Here is a 15,893-nt window from a genome sequence, read left to right as displayed (position 1 = left end):
AGGAAGGGAAGAGTTTGGGAATCCCAAACTAGTTGCCCCTTCCACCATCCTCTTCATTTTTATACAAATACATTTGGGGGGTATGTGTGTGTATGAATTTAGGATATTAATCTTAAATTAATAAATACTAATCCCAAATGAATAAATCCTAAGTATTAAAATCATTTATGTAAGTAAAATGATTTTTAAAAATTTGAATAGTTATTTTTTAAATTTGAAAAGTATCATAACTGAGACCACTGAACAATCCTTGTTCTTCAATTTTTTTTAACATATAATGTGCTTATCATTTCAGAGATTTCTGCCTATTTTGGATCTGGCTCATCTGTGATTTACAATTTTCAAGAAAATTACTCCTTAAGTAAGAATTCCAGCTCCCACGCGGCTTCGTTTCATGGTGATACCAGGCTGAGTAGGGAAACGATCAAGCTTAGCTTCCGCACAACACAGACGCCAAGCCTGCTGCTCTATCTGAGTTCCTTTTATAAAGAGTACCTTTCAGTTATCATCGCCAAAAATGGTGAGTGCTGTTCAGATGAGAGAAAATAGTATCAGAGCATTAGATCCGTAATAATATGGATACTTCTCATGTTCTTGCTTCTCAAACTACGAACAGGAAAAAAATAAATGTGCCTGTTTGATGTGTTCAGTTTTGTTTTTTCAGTGCTGTCCTGTAAATTTAATCTGAAAAGATTATTTAAAATACTTAAAATGTCCTTATAGCCTTATAGCTTTGGTAATTTAACATATTCTATATGAATTTTTGATTTGTGTAGATAAACTATTTATTATATTTTATTATTGCTAGAAAATCTTTACTGTTTCATGTGATTGTTAGTACCAATTTTTTGGTTCATTTTGAAATAAAATGCCTGTTTGTACATAACAAATATTTCCTTCAAATTGAAATAGAGAAGTTTTGAGAGAATGTTAACCAATTAGCATTATGTATAAGAAAATGTCCATAAAATAATCTCTTGGTTCTGATTTTCAGCATTAAAGTAGTCATGGGTAATGCTAGCACATCAATGCAGGATAATGGTGTGTGGTTTAGGACGTGTGTGCTACAGATACCCACTTACTGTTGTTGTTCTCATCCCTTTATCTGGGTTAGAGATAAAAATTTTTACGAATAAATTGTCTGGGTGAGGAAAACAAAGGAACATACAAACATGCAGATATATCATTTCAAGTAAATCAAATATGGCCCAAGGGCACTGAATACCAAATTAAAAAAAAATATTGTTCAATAAGTATAATCCTTCTTACCGCATATATTTTGAGCTTGAAGTTTATCTACATATATTTGTTAAACTGAAAGATATCTTGTGAAGTAGATTTACTGACATCTTTGCAGGCAATTAAATGAGTAGTATTAACTCTAATAGTAAGTTTGGCTTAAAACTATTCATCTCACCCTAATTTCATTCCAAACTCTATAACCATGACTTGAAAAATATTCCTTATCTTTAGTAAAACTGTATTTGATAGTAATACTTTCATTAATCAGTTGCATTTAAGGAATGGCAGGCATATTTTTTGAAAGATGAATTACAGAAACAGAAAGTTACTGCCATATTCCACAGTAGTTTGGCATTTCACAATATATTAAACCTTATTTTTTTAAGTCAGAGGCTAGTACAAAGATTTGCATATGCTTAATTACATATTTGACAAATATTTGCAAGAAAGTGCCTGCTTATTTGCAGCATATTTGCTCTTAATTTTGGGAAAATAGTGTAATTTCACATGGAAACTGACTTCTAGGAATTATGATGAAAGTGTACAGCCAAATGAACTGTTGTGACTTCTTCCCCAGGAATTAGTAACTAACAAAAAGGGACTCTGCGTTTTTTTTAAAGGAGTTTTTAAAAATACAATTTTAACTAAACTATGACTTTTCCCCTCTACTTTAGGAAGTTTGCAGATAAGGTACAAGCTAAATAGGTATCAAGAACCCGATGTTGTTAACTTTGATTTCAAAAACATGGCCGATGGGCAACTTCACCATGTAAAGATTAACAGAGAAGAAGCAGTGGTCTTTGTGGAGGTAATAGAGAAAATACAACAGAAGCAATGGTTACAATTAAGCTCCCCAGCATGACGGACCTTCAGCAGAAATTGGATAGTGAATAGATTAAATAAAGTCATTCTTTCAGTGCCACCCTTATACAGATCATAGACCATCAAATATGTTCAGTTTTTTTAGCAATAGGATTCTGTTTAAGAGATTAATAGTATTTGATACTTAAAATTGCCAACCTTTCCTATTCGTTTTACTTTACTCATGTGGGAAATGCTTTTTAGTTTAGCATAATCTACTATTGGCAGAACTGTTGCTACTCTAATGAAACGAGTTTACTTCAGATGGTTGTACTTGCAGCCATATTTCTTGCACAGAAATTAATGATCACAATTTCAGAATGAATTTTAAAATGATGTGAATTATAGCAGAGGAAGTTGAATTATTCACTCTACCAGCTTTTGAAGAAAAACACATATGTTTCAGCCCTCTAGATAGAGGAAAGTTTCTTAGCTGAATGACTCAAGTAAAAATACCCAGCTAAGTAAAAATATCAAGATGAAGATAACTTGTATCTTTTTGTTGGTTTTCTCCATTTGAATGTCTTACACAGTGGAGAAAAATAAAGTGACATAAGGGGATAGAGGTAGGGTGCACTGGTATCTGAGTGTAGCGTAGAAGCAGTTTAGAAAATAATATTCACCTGTGTAAATGACTGACTTTAAACTCTGTTTCTAATTTTTGGGCCACATTAACAATTGCCTATTTTATCATTTTCTTTTGCCTTCCTTTGCTTCCTGTCCTCAATGACAACATCCATGTGGATATTTGCATATCATGTAACAATTTTGTAGATTGATGAGAGCTTGAGGAGGCAAGTCCACCTGGCATCAGGTACAGAACTCAGTGCAGTCAGATCCCTTGTACTGGGCAGGATTATAGGTAAGTAAAAGGAATGGCCCTTTGCCTAATCATGATGCATAAACATGGACCAGAAGAGTCATGTTCCAGATGCACACACACACACACACACAACACACAAATTCATCATGCCAAAAGAAACCGCTTGCTTTATTTCAGTTGTGAAGTGAATGATAATCAAGGCAGAAACTGTACTTTCTCAGGGGTGTGTGTGATTGTGAGCTGGGACATTTTGTAAGATGAGCAAGCATCCTCCTTGAATAGTAACCGTGCTGGTGTCTGCCCTATGTCAGTCCAGCATAATGAAACATGGCCTCACACTTCAAAAATATCAAATAATAAAGGTATAAATAACACACTGTATATCAATCAGCTGCCAAACATATAAACCATAATCTAATGATAGCACTAGGATTAGGTCAGAAGAATATGGAGGAGAAAGCAATTGCCATTCTGCTGGTTAGTGAATACGCTTCAGGTTGTGACCTGGATCCTGTCTGCTTTGTTGAAAGCAGTGGTCAGCTACTCCTGCTGACTTATAATATAACCCAGTGTCTGTCTAAATGCCTTATAATTCTTATTTCTATCCACCAGTTACCTCTGATAATAGAATGGGAATAGAAACATACTCTTGCCATTTTAGCATCAAAACATGCGTGCTTTTTAAATACTTGCCAACAAAGACTAAATGGAAACAGGGGCAATAAATTTTAAAAGAGATTTTCTTTTTAGGTATAAATGTGAGGTTGGAGGACTTCCTGTAGTCTGGTTTTCATCCCTAGTTTGATATTTGACATTAACCTGAAATATTTTGTCCAAGATAGTAAATGAAATATTTTATTTTTTGACCTTTTCAGGTTCTTGTACCTTGATATATCATTTCTTACATTCCCTGTACATAATGTTAGAATCTTGAGAATGCTTGATTAAGCCTGTGGGTGAATGATCAAATATTGGCTCTGAGGTTAATACTTCAGTTTACAAATATTTATAGTCTTTCTAGCATTGTAACAAGCGCCAATGTTGTATGCTCTTATTCTCCAAACACATAAGGGAAATAGGAATTGAATTGTTCTTCTAGTATGCTAGCATGGACATGAAATATATGTGTAAAGTACTACTTAGGTATCTGGAAGCTTAACTGGAAAATCCCAAGTGGTTTCATACCATAAATCACATAAATTCAACTACAATAATAAAAAAGATCAAATAATTATAATTATAATAAATTTCTATTTCAAGAGTTCCTCAGTCTAGCAGGGCCTGGGTTGAGGCATTTTACAAAAAAATGTAAAATTAAAAGATTAAAAATTCTAAAACTATGCATAATGTTGATTAAATCATATTTTTAAAGAAATAGCATCTTCAAACTTAATGCCAGATTTGCTGATAAAAATACTTTGTGTGAATAGAAATATGTTAAATATATTATAAAACAATTGGGAAACTGACCTGCATTCTATGAAGAAGATTGTATTAATCAAACAGTAGAATAATAACTTTCATTATATAGATACTTGTTTCCCTTTTTATAATGAATAGTGCAGATTAGTAAGGAATTAAAGATGTTAATGTTTTTACTCAAGAATAGCATATTATTGAAACTCATATCACTTATGCTGAAAAATAAGATTAAAGTCCAAGCTCAGCAGTGAACTTTAGAGTGTGAATCAATTCATTCTCCTAAAAATGGAAGTATGAATTTATTGATATCCTAGGTTGTGAATCTTGACCAAAGACTAACATTGCGTTCAAATAATGTGTAATTCAAAGAAGACTAATAATTTATGGTCATATGGTGTGGTATATGTATGCATTTACAACAAAATGTTATGTAGTATATTATTACATTTTAATATGCTACATTAATTTATGGTAAAAATAGATGCTAAAATGGAGCTATTCGTTTTGAGAGTTGCTCAATCTTGAGGTTTCTTTGTTAGTCGCAGTCCTCCAAGAAGCCATTGTCAAGACAAAATTAACCACGTGAGGGTTTTATCAAGGGGACACTTGTGAAAGAGAACATGCAGAGAGAGCTTGTCAAGACTGCATGCAAGCCTGCCTTCCAGTGAAGGAGAGAGGGAGGGAAAGTTAGAAGCATCCTGGACTTCAGCTTTGTGGGGGAGCCGAGTTTGTCAGCCACCAGAGGAGTATCGTGTCTCCAGAGGGTGGATGTGCCTTTGAGTCCCTGCTGTGGTCAACTCTTGCTTGGAAACAGCCGTGGGAAGCAAGGCCCTGGCCCAAGCATGAGGATGAGTTTCAGAGCCCAGCACCTGGGGCCCTCAGTCAATTCCTCTCACCCACTTGGAGTTCTGCAAGGCACATTCTCATGGCTTCATGCTAACCAACTATGGTTTTCATTTTTATAAGCCCTTTTGGTTCCCTTATTCATTTAGCACATACGTTGTGATCACCTGTTGTGAACATAGGGGGTGCCACTCAGCAAGGCAGACAGACATTGTATCTGCCCTCACAGAATTTATGGTTAGCAGGCATACAGATAATCATAATACACAGTGTTCCTGTGTATCTAATTGAGTGTAGTATACCCTAAGTTGCTTGGGATAAAGTAGCTCCCAATTATCCTCCAAAGTAAAGTAAGTTAAAATACCGTGGAACTCCCCTTGTGGCCCAGTGGTTAGGACTCAGTGCTCTCACTGCCATGGCCCTGGATTCAGTCTCTGTCAGGGAACTGAGATCTTGAAAGCTGCGTGGTACAGCCAAAAAAAATAGTAAAATATTTACATCATTTTGTAATATCTGAATATTTCTTTTAAGGGAGCAGAAAATGAACATTAACCAACTTTTTTAGAGTTGTCATTTGCCTACATTTTCAACCAAAGACTCAAGGATATAACCATCCACTGCCATTTCAGATGGACCCCAGAAATAAAGGGCATTCTTCCCCTGTTTTCCATACTCATTCCTTACACTTAGGAAGAATCAAGGGAATAATTTTGGATCATTGTCACTATTAATCAATATTACTAGCAGATGTTGAAAGGAGGGTAAATTTTAGAAATCATATCAATCTGTATTGTGATGACATGAAAACCATCTCTAACTCCCTACTATACTTAAAATATTTGAGGATGCAGTAACTTTGGCAATAATAGTCAGTAGTAGTTGGAAGCTGGAGTGGGAAGAACAAGCCCTTTGCCAAAGCAGCTCAATTCAGACACTCCTATATTCAATAAAGTACATTGCATTTGCTTTTCATATTCAGAATTCACTATAAAGTGAAGCTCTGGATTCTATGTCTGGATACTTTAATATGCTAGGATAGATTTATGATTTATTTGAGTAAAAACTGGATGATTATTTGCACTCATCCTGAGCAGTAACTTTTGTATATTGAAGGTGATTGATGACCATTAAAGATCATTTCTCTCTACTGAGGCCACAGAGCCAGGAAGTGCTCTTGGATCACTGTGGTGGGATTTAGGCCAGATATAAATAAAGTCTATAGTCAGCCAGGAACGGACATCCACTTACCCTGATGAAGAGCTTTGAGAACAATCTCAATGTGTCAGGAATCCTTTATGTAAAACTCACTTCAGAGCACAGAGGTGAGGAAAATATGTGAGCCAGGTAAATATATCGTGAAATGTCTCTTAAGATAATGGAGGGTTTATTTTAAAAGAGAAGTACCATTTGGAGCAAAAAAATAAAAAAGTCTACTTTAAAATCACTTTTTGTATTCATCAGGTTGATTTTTTAGTATTTTGATAATTCAGATATAGACCATCTTCAGTACTTCTGAAGAATGACTTCTCATTATCATGGCTTCAGTCATTTCGAGATACAGCTATATCATTTTGAATTGGCCATACCTAGAAACTTAAAAACAGCCTTTATCCTCATCATGATACACGAGCATTAATCAGAAGTGTCATATTCTAAAAGCAGAGAACACTCATGATGTTGAAATGTTTCATCTGGTTTTAATTATAGTGCAAATGATAAGGTAGACACTGGGATTTTGTCAGAAGCACATATAATCACAAGTACGTGCTCCAGGTGGGATGGGCAAGTGTGCGCCGTTGACAAGGATTTGGCTGTTAAACATCATAAAACAGAGCTCTACTTACACTTCAATGGAAAGCAAATGATAGAAGCCAAAACCCCAAATCCCAAATTATATATCAGCTGCCAAAACCTAGAAACCCTCAGACAGTGATAAAACTCAAATAATTTCTAAAATAAAAAGGAGAAAGCAATTGTTTTATTTCTTTAGTTTACTGATGTGCTTGAAAATGTACCTGCACCAGGAATAAGTAAAAAATAAAACCACGATCAGGGCCTTACAGTACTGTGTGAGTGAATTTATTAAAGACCAGGCATTGACAGATGAGAGAGGGAGACGATGCAATTGACAGGAGTCCGGATACAGGACCTTCGGGGTGGAGAGTGGGCACAGACACAACAGAGGCACGGGTCCGGCCAGCCCAAGGTCTACAGCTCTGTCAGAGCAAGGGCAGCGGAATGTGAATTCTGCTCGTGTTGTCTGTTAAGTATAACCGAGGGCTGGAGATGGTTTCCATGTCATCAGAGTAAGATACTGCTTCCTCTAAATCATCCTCCTTGCTTGAGAACTGCTAGTGATGCTTGTTAACGATGACTGGAGCTAAAAATCGTTCCTACAGTCCACTCCCATTTGTAGAGATGAGGACAGAGAGAAAGCACTTCCTGCATTTCTTTTCTTCCTTCTGAAGAGGCAGACAGTCTGATGTCATTTCTTTGTTAAGTGTGTTCAAAATGTATTAACTCCTGAGGCCAAAGTGAATGATTCCTCAATCAGCTCCTTTAAGAGACCTACTTAAGCAAAGATTACAGAAAAAGACATCTCTCCACGATGTAATTAATCAAAGGAAATATGCAGGTATAAAGTTGTTTGGCTAATTCATTAAGCATTTATTGGGTCACAATTCCACTGCATGGAAAAAAAAATCTCCATTAAGATTGTTACATACTCTTGAAATTGCATAAAAACCTCTCATAGCATAATGTGCCCACATTTTGAATAATAACATAATTTAACCTGTTGCAAAATGATTGAAAATTGCTGTTCAGAGGCTGAGTGATGTTTACAGGGACTACTTATGACTTTTGTATGTGTGAAATGTCATGGTGCAAGAGTACTGACAGCAGAAGCCGGTTGGTACATCTTGGTGGGAAGAATCAGGTTGCATCAGATAAACTGGGTCCATCTTCCTCGAAAAAGTAATAGGCTGCATTACATTGGCTTTGGTTATCCAAACTCATTAACTTTAGTTCTGAGTTCTTTTTTTGTTTGTTTGTTTACAGATTTGTTTTTTATGTTAGGAGGGTTTTCTTAGTCTGAAGATGTTTTCCCTCATCGCAAGCAGTAGCTTTGGTATATATAAAGACAGTGACAGTGGGGATCATTTATCTCTTATGAGACTGTGGAGCCAGGAAGTAACTCAGGTTTCTGCAGTGGAGACCTGGGCCAGAGGTAAATAAAGTGTGCGGTCAGAGGGAAGAGGATGTCTACTGCACCTCCTCAGAAGAGCTCAGGAACAGACCTCAGTCACGGGGATGTTTTATGTCAAACCTGCTTCAAAGCCCAGGGGTACATAAGAAAGTTTAATTCAGTTACTTAAGGACACTGTGATTTTGTAAAGGTCCAGTCAAATGACACTTCCAATGAGACAGGTCGTGCTGAAAGCAAAAGAGAAGCTCAGGTTACCCCGAGATGCCTCACTATAAATAGCTTTTACATTAATCAGTTCTCAAGGTTGTATCTCAGAGCAGTAGGCTTGGTTGGCATATAAATACCTTTTATGAAAAGCTGACATTATCTATACTGTATTTGCTGTCTGCTTTGCCATTTTCCTCTTCCGTTAACTTTTGTCATTGTTACATCCTAGTTGTACTTGCCTGTGATGGTAAAAATATCCTGCTGGGTTTTAGCACTGAGTCACTGCACCATTTTCTGGCAAGCTTTCTTTATCTTTATGGATTAAAGGCCTTGAGATCCTTTCTTAAGATGACTCCATTTCCATAGGTATGGTCAAACTGCTTAGGTTTGTTTTGAGGTGTTTTGTTTTGTTGTTATTGTTGTTTTGAGGGCCACAAGAAGTTTCATGCAGCACTTCTGGTTTTAATTGTTCTTCATTTATTTCATATCCTTTCCAGAAACAGTTTCCTCTCTCTGGTAATAAACAGAAAAGTGCTTCAAACTAATTTTAATTCCTTGGTACTCTATTTTTTTTTAAGAACTTTTGGGAGAAGTTTTCTTTACAAAAGCAGAAGTCATTCCCTTGGTTAGAAGATACAGTCGAGGCTAATTTTTTAACAGGCAGGATCACCCTCAACATCTGGGTTAGTTAGGGATTTTTATAACCAGAAATGATCTGAATGTAATTGTCTTATCAGGATTTCAATGATGTAAAGAGATATTTGTCTTCAATTCCTCCACCTGTCCTGCTCTAACACTTAGATGTTGTTGATATTTCTGGAGTCAGATAAGAGGAAAGATATTTTTGCTCATTGGCTGTACTAGCCCTGTTCTCAGTGCAGCTATCTGATGCTAGGCATTGCTTTTAAGCAACTTAATATAACTGCTAACTTCATTCAGACTCAGTTCTGGGAAGATGGCTGCAAAATCCCATAGTTTCTTTCTCTCCAACTTCTAATTTCAACCCATTGAGTCTCCTGAAACAAGGGGGTTGATGGTTCAGCCCAGATGATGGGATTGCCTAGAGGCTGCCAGTGAGACTTTGTTCTGAGACTCCCTGCTTCTGGTTGGAAGGGAGCCTGGGGACCAGCCTACAGAAGTCTTAGGAGAGACCCTGAATGGTGTGGATCCTGAGAAATGCTTGGCTTGCAGAGATCCCTGGACCCTGTGGGGAAAAGGCAGCATTGGAAACTCAGTTCAGTTCAGTTCAGTTCAGTCGCTCAGTCGTGTCTGACTCTCCGCGACCCCATGAATCACAGCACGCCAGGCCTCCCTGTCCATCACCAACTCCCGGAGTACACTCAAACTCATGTCCACAGAGTCGGTGATGCCATCCAGCCATCTCATTCTCCGTCATCCCCTTCTCCTCCCGCCCCCAACCTTTCCCAGCATCAGAGTCTTTTCCAGTGAGTCAACTCGCCGCATGAGGTGGCCAAAGTATTGCAGTTTCAGCTTCAGCATCAGTCCCTCCAATGAACATCCAGGATTGATCTCCTTTAGAATGGACTGGTTGGATCTCCTTGCAGTATAAGGGACTCTCAAGAGTCTTCTCCAACACCACAGTTCAAAAGCATCAATTCTTCTGCGATCAGCCTTCTTCACAGTCCAACTCTCACATCCATACATGACCACAGGAAAAACCATTGCCTTGACTAGACGGACCTTGTATTCCTGCTTTGACTGAAATGTGAGAACTTCCTTAATGCTGAAATTTGGGTCAAGTTTCATAAATCCTGAGGTTGAGTGGGTGTTTGGCCAGTAGCTTCATTGACAAGGATGTCTACCTTCTCTGGTCGTCAGCCACCTGAAGAGACAGTGATGGAGAATCAACCAGCAAATGAGAAAAACAAACCCTGTACACAACCCTTGATTCACCAGCAGTCAGATGGGAGAGAAACCAGAATAACCAGAAGTAAGCTATCCAAGGAGACAGACCCCACCCTGAGGGAAACCTAGCAAGAGCAGTGCAAGGAAATCCTAGCCAAGCAAACAAAGACCTTGAGAAACTAAAAGTGTGATTTTCCCGACTAAAACAAAGTTACCTGTATGGATATTTGAAATCATCCCCTGGACAGCAAGTGAATGAAGCAGTGTTATTGTGATTCAGTGGCCCAGTCATGTCCGATTCTTTGAGTCTCCGTGGACTGTGGCACGCCAGGCTCATCTGTCCTCCACTGTTTCCCAGAATTTGTGCAGATTCACATCCATTGAGTCAGCGATACTATCTAACTATCGCATCCTCTGCCACCTGCTTCTCTTCTGGCCTTCAATCTTTCCTAGCAACAGGGTCTTCCCATGAGGTGGTTAAAGTATTGGAGCTTCAGCTTCAGTGTCAGTCCTTCCAATAAATAAAGGGTTGATTTCCTTTAGGGTTGACTGATTTGATCTCTTTGCAATCCAGGGGACTCTCAAGAGTCTTCTCCAGCAGCATAATTCAAAAGCATCAGTTCTCTGGTGCTCAGCCTCTTTATGGTCCAGCTTTCACATCTGCATGTGACTACTGGAAAAACCAGTAGTTTTTCTATGAACCTCTGTCAACAAAGTGATGTCTCTGCTCTTTAATATGATGTCTAGGTTTGTCATAGCTTTCCCTCCAAAGAGCAAGCATCTTTTAATTTTATGGCTACAGTCATCATCTGCAGTGATTTTGGAGCCCAAGAAAATAAGATCTGTCACTGCTTCCTCTTTTTCCCCTTTCTTTTTGCCATGAAGTGATGGAACTGAATGCCACGATCTTAGTGTTTTGAATGTTGAGTTTTAAGCCAGATTTTCACTCTCCTCTTTCACTTTCATCAAGAGGCTGTTTAGTTCCTCTTCACTTTTTGCCATTAGGGTGGTATCATCTGCATATCTGAGGTTATTGATATTTCTCCTGGCAGTCTTGATTCCAGCTTGGTATTCATCCAGTCCAGTGTTTCACCTGACATACTCTGCAAAGAAGTTAAATAAACAGGATGACAGTATATACCCTTCTTATGTTCCTTTCCCAATTTTGAGCCAGTCCATTGTTCCATGTCCAGTTCTAACTATTGCTCCTTGTGTGAGTGAAGCCATGGACCCACACAAAAACAAGTCCTAAAAGAAATCAGGAAATATTAAAGGCAGTTAATATTCATGCAGAGGAGGTTCAGCATGAATACTCGGCAGTCCAGAAGTATAAAAGTGGTGAAACTGAACCAGTGGTTGCACACTCAACATATGGAATTTTCCAAGCTGCAGATTAAAAGGGCCCACCATGTTCTATGCATAATTGATGAGCAAAGATACACAGCAGGAACAATCAGATTAAAAAAATCCCTAAATCACAGGGAATCTGGCAAAATGTAAGAAAGAAGAGCCAGAAGACACTGGAGTAATATGTACAGATGACTAAGAAAATAGGGCTGCGCAGAGTCATCCTTAAAACAGACACACAGGAAAATCACCTAATCCATCAAGATAAATTTCTGTTCCATATCCACTCCATCACACTTTCTAATTTACTTCTTCATAGCATTATCAGTCTTCAAAATTCTCATCCTTTCCTGTTTCAAGTTTATTATATCCCCTGCTAGAATGTAAGATGCTCGAACAGCAGGGAATGTGTTTCCTGTACATTTAGCTCTTAAAACAAATATTGATTGGCCACTTGAAATTTTAGAGCTTAAAGCTTTTTTTTTTTTACAATATTTTATAAGAGGTAGATATTTTCAGTCTAAAAGTATAGGATTTTTAAAAGTTGCCTCATATCAAGTTTTTACCAGAGAAATGAATCTTATTTATTTATTTTCTGTTGTTGTTGTTATTCAAAAGGTAAGATTTTTTTTTTTTTAAGGTCTATGACGTGTTATTTTTTTGGGCTCCAAAATCACCGTGGATGCTGATTGCAGCCATGAAATTAAAAGACGCTTACTCCTTAGAAGGAAAGTTATGACCAATCTATATAGTATATTAAAGAGAAGAGATATTACTTTGCCAACAAAAGTCTTGTCTAGTCAAGGCTATGGTTTTTCCAGTGGTCATGTATGGATGTGAGAGTTGGACTGTGAAGAAAGCTGATTGCCGAAGAATTGATGCTTTTGAACTGTGGTGCTGAAGAAGACTCTTGAGAGTCCCTTGGACTTCAATGAGATCCAACCAGTCCATTCTAAAGGAGATCAGTCCTGGGTGTTCATTGGAAGGACTGATGCTGAAGCTGATACTCCAATACTTTGGCCACCTCATGCGAAGAGTTGACTCACTGGAAAAGATTCTGATGCTGGGAGGGATTGAGGGCGGGAGGAGAAGGGGAAGACAGAGAACGAGATGGCTGGATGGCATCACCAACTCGATGGACATTAGTTTAAGTGAACTCCGGGAGTTGGTGATGGACAGGGAGGCCTGGCGTGCTGTGATTCATGGGGTTGCAAAGAGTCAGACACGACTGAGCGGCTGAACTGAATTGAACTGAGACATGTTATTCAAGATTTTAACCCTGGAGAAGAAATATGAGAAGCACTGTTCTGATTATGTTTCTATTAAAGTATATTCCTCTTTATTTCTTGTTAGAGTTTAAAAACAAAAAACAAAACTCCAAAGCAAGAATGCTGTCTTTTTCTAAAAATATGTATGTTTGAATGTATTTCCATCCATTCAAATGGTTGGCTGCTGTGTGGCGGAACTGAATTAGTTCTTTGGTTTACACACAAAGGTGATGAAGCACCTCCTGTGTAACAGGTGCTGGTGTGAGGATCCCCTGTGTGCTCGCAGAGTAGCAGAATGCCTCTCAGGACTCTTTGTGCAGGGAGACAGGATATCCTGGTGGTAAAAACACAGGCTCCAGAGCTGGAATGCCTTGGTCTGAATACTGTGTCCCCCAGAATGACAGGAGGGTAATATAATCTCTAATTTTCAGATTGTTTTAATATAGTGTGATACTCATGATGCTAAATATCTAATCAGTATTTTTATTTAAAAGGTATAAAATGTGAATGAAAATGGAGCAAAAGCAAGTGTTCTTCAAAAACTTTGATATAGTGAAGATAGGTTCAATCAGAATTGAGTTGCCCAGAGTCATTCCAAGAATAGCTCTCAAATTAAAAAAAAAAAAAAAAAAGCACCACAGAGGATATAAGCAGAGTAAAAGAAAGAATGTGTCAATAATAAACAAAAGAACCCAACAGGCCTGGAGTCCAGTGCATGAGGCCAACAACTGAGTAACCTCAGGCAAATCACTAAAATTCTCAACCTAAAGAGTCTTGTCTGTGTGACTTAAATAGGTTATTCATGGCTCAGTTCAGTTCAGTTCAGTCACTCAGTCGTGTCCAACTCTTTGAGACCCCATGAACTGCAGCACACCCGGCCTCCCTGTCCATCGCCAACTCCCGGAGTCCACCCAAACCCATGTCCATTGAGTCGGTGATGCCATCCAACCATCTCATCCTCTGTCATCTTCTTTTCCTCCTGCCCTCAATCTTTCCCAGCATTCGGGTCTTCTCCAATGAGTCAGTTCTTCGCATGAGGTGGCCAAAGTATTGGAGTTTCAGCTTCAGCATCAGTCCTTCCAATGGATATTCAGGACTGATCTCCTTTAGGATGGACTGGTTGGATCTCCTTGCAGTCCAAGGGACTCTCAAGAGTCTTCTCCAACACTACAGTTCAAAAGCATCAGTTCTTCGGCCCTCAGCTTTCTTTATAGTCCAACTCTCACATCCATACATGACCACTGGAAAAACCATAGCCTTGACTAGACAGACCTTTGTTGACAAAGTAATGTCTCTGCTTTTCAATATACTGTCTAGGTTGGTCATAACTTTCCTTCCAAAGAGTAAGCGTCTTTTACTTTCATGGGTGCAATCACCTTCTGCAGTGATTTTGGAGCCCTGTATGGGTTAAACACAAACATGCAAATCAAATTCCTTAGAATAGTGCCTACCATGTAATAAGCATTCACAAATACAATATTAATTTTATTAGTTTTTTAAAAGGGCTTCCCTGATGGCTCAGGCTGTAAAGAATCTGCCTGTAATTCAGGACACATGGGTTTGATCCCTGAGTTGGGAAGATCTCCTGGAGAAGGAAATGATTACCCTCTCCAGTATTCTTACCTGGAAAATCCCATGGACAGAGGAGCCCGGCGGACTGCAGTCTTTGGGGTTTCAAAGAGCTGGACACGACTGAGCAACTAACACTTTCACTTTAAAAAGAGAGAACAAAATGCAAAAGTTGGTGTCCACATATGTGCAGCAGAGGGAAGAGGAATCCTACTGTTTTATGATCTTGTTGAGTGGGTGGATGCATCATAGGCTGATACCATTTGAATGTTAAAAACCTACGATTAATGCCCCTTGTTTAGATTTCATGCTTGCCAAGCATGAAATATCTTCTCCGCTGTAAAAAATTATGAATTAATATTTTGACATTCAAACCAATCTCTGTCCCACAGTAGTCCTGTATTAACCAAATGCTCATTAAAATGGGGGGAAGGGTTATCTAGCTATAGGGGATGCACACTATCTCGGTCTGAGTGATAGGTGAACAGTGAAACAGGGAGTAAAGGCAGCCCGGGGGTGAACATTTTCACTGCTGGACACGAAGAAGTAGAGTCCCTAACGGCTTTGAGACACAGCCTCTTACGTAATATCTGCAGGAACCCAGATCAGTTCTATTAGACCTATTCTTGTAGAGGCTTTAATGATTTCCAGAGAGCTCTCAATGTATTTAATTAGCCATGCTTAAACACTTGTCTTCATTAACCTGGGATATGTCACCAGTAGTTGTGGAAAGACTTAACAGATCTCTTGTAATAAAGAGAAAAGCGAAAGGAATTTAATAGCTGAGTACGTATTGCTGCTGCCTCAAGACTTGGAATATTGCACTGTGGCATTGGCTGTTTGCACTTTCTGTGTTATCAGTACTGCCATGTCTCTTTGGCTTCACAGAACACAGTGATGTGGACCAGGAGACAGCGCTGGCGGGTGCACAGGGCTTTCTGGGCTGTCTGTCTGCTGTGCAGGTCAGCCACATGGCCCCGCTGAAGGCCGCTCTGCAGCCCAGCCGCCCAGCCCCCATCACCATCTCAGGACACGTGACGGAGTCCAGCTGTGTGGCCCAGGCTGGCACTGATGCCACATCTAGGGAGAGGACACACTCCTTTGCAGGTGGCGTTTGGCTTTTCCTTTACCCAGTCACAAACGGCGTATTCACTGAATGTTAAAATCTTCTGATGTTACTGTGATGCTGTATTCCCAAATGATTTCTTTTTCCTTAATTTATTTTAAATTGGAGGAT

The 15,893-nt window shown here is 38.7% G+C and overlaps 1 protein-coding gene across 6 annotated transcripts in view; it reads left to right on the top strand.

Annotated features, from left to right (window-relative positions):
• Positions 1-15,893, top strand: part of CNTNAP4 (contactin associated protein family member 4) — a 284,057-nt gene that overhangs the window by 261,143 nt on the left and 7,021 nt on the right. For 5 of the 6 annotated variants that reach the window (XM_088830269.1, XM_088830270.1, XM_088830272.1 and 2 more), the window contains 4 exons: positions 296-520; positions 1,917-2,050; positions 2,878-2,965; positions 15,545-15,763. In XM_088830269.1, the coding sequence (XP_088686395.1) occupies positions 296-520; positions 1,917-2,050; positions 2,878-2,965; positions 15,545-15,763 (666 nt within the window). The remainder of the gene's footprint in view (positions 1-295; positions 521-1,916; positions 2,051-2,877; positions 2,966-15,544; positions 15,764-15,893) is intronic. The other variant, XM_088830271.1, reaches the window with a different exon arrangement.

The sequence above is a fragment of the Moschus berezovskii genome, chromosome 22, assembly GCF_049115385.1.
Source record: "Moschus berezovskii isolate FMDL1 chromosome 22, NW_MosBer_1.0, whole genome shotgun sequence".
In the NCBI taxonomy this organism is placed as follows: domain Eukaryota; kingdom Metazoa; phylum Chordata; class Mammalia; order Artiodactyla; family Moschidae; genus Moschus; species Moschus berezovskii.
The sequence above is the reverse complement of the archived record's forward strand: the minus strand, read 5'-3'. Positions and strand labels throughout refer to the sequence as shown.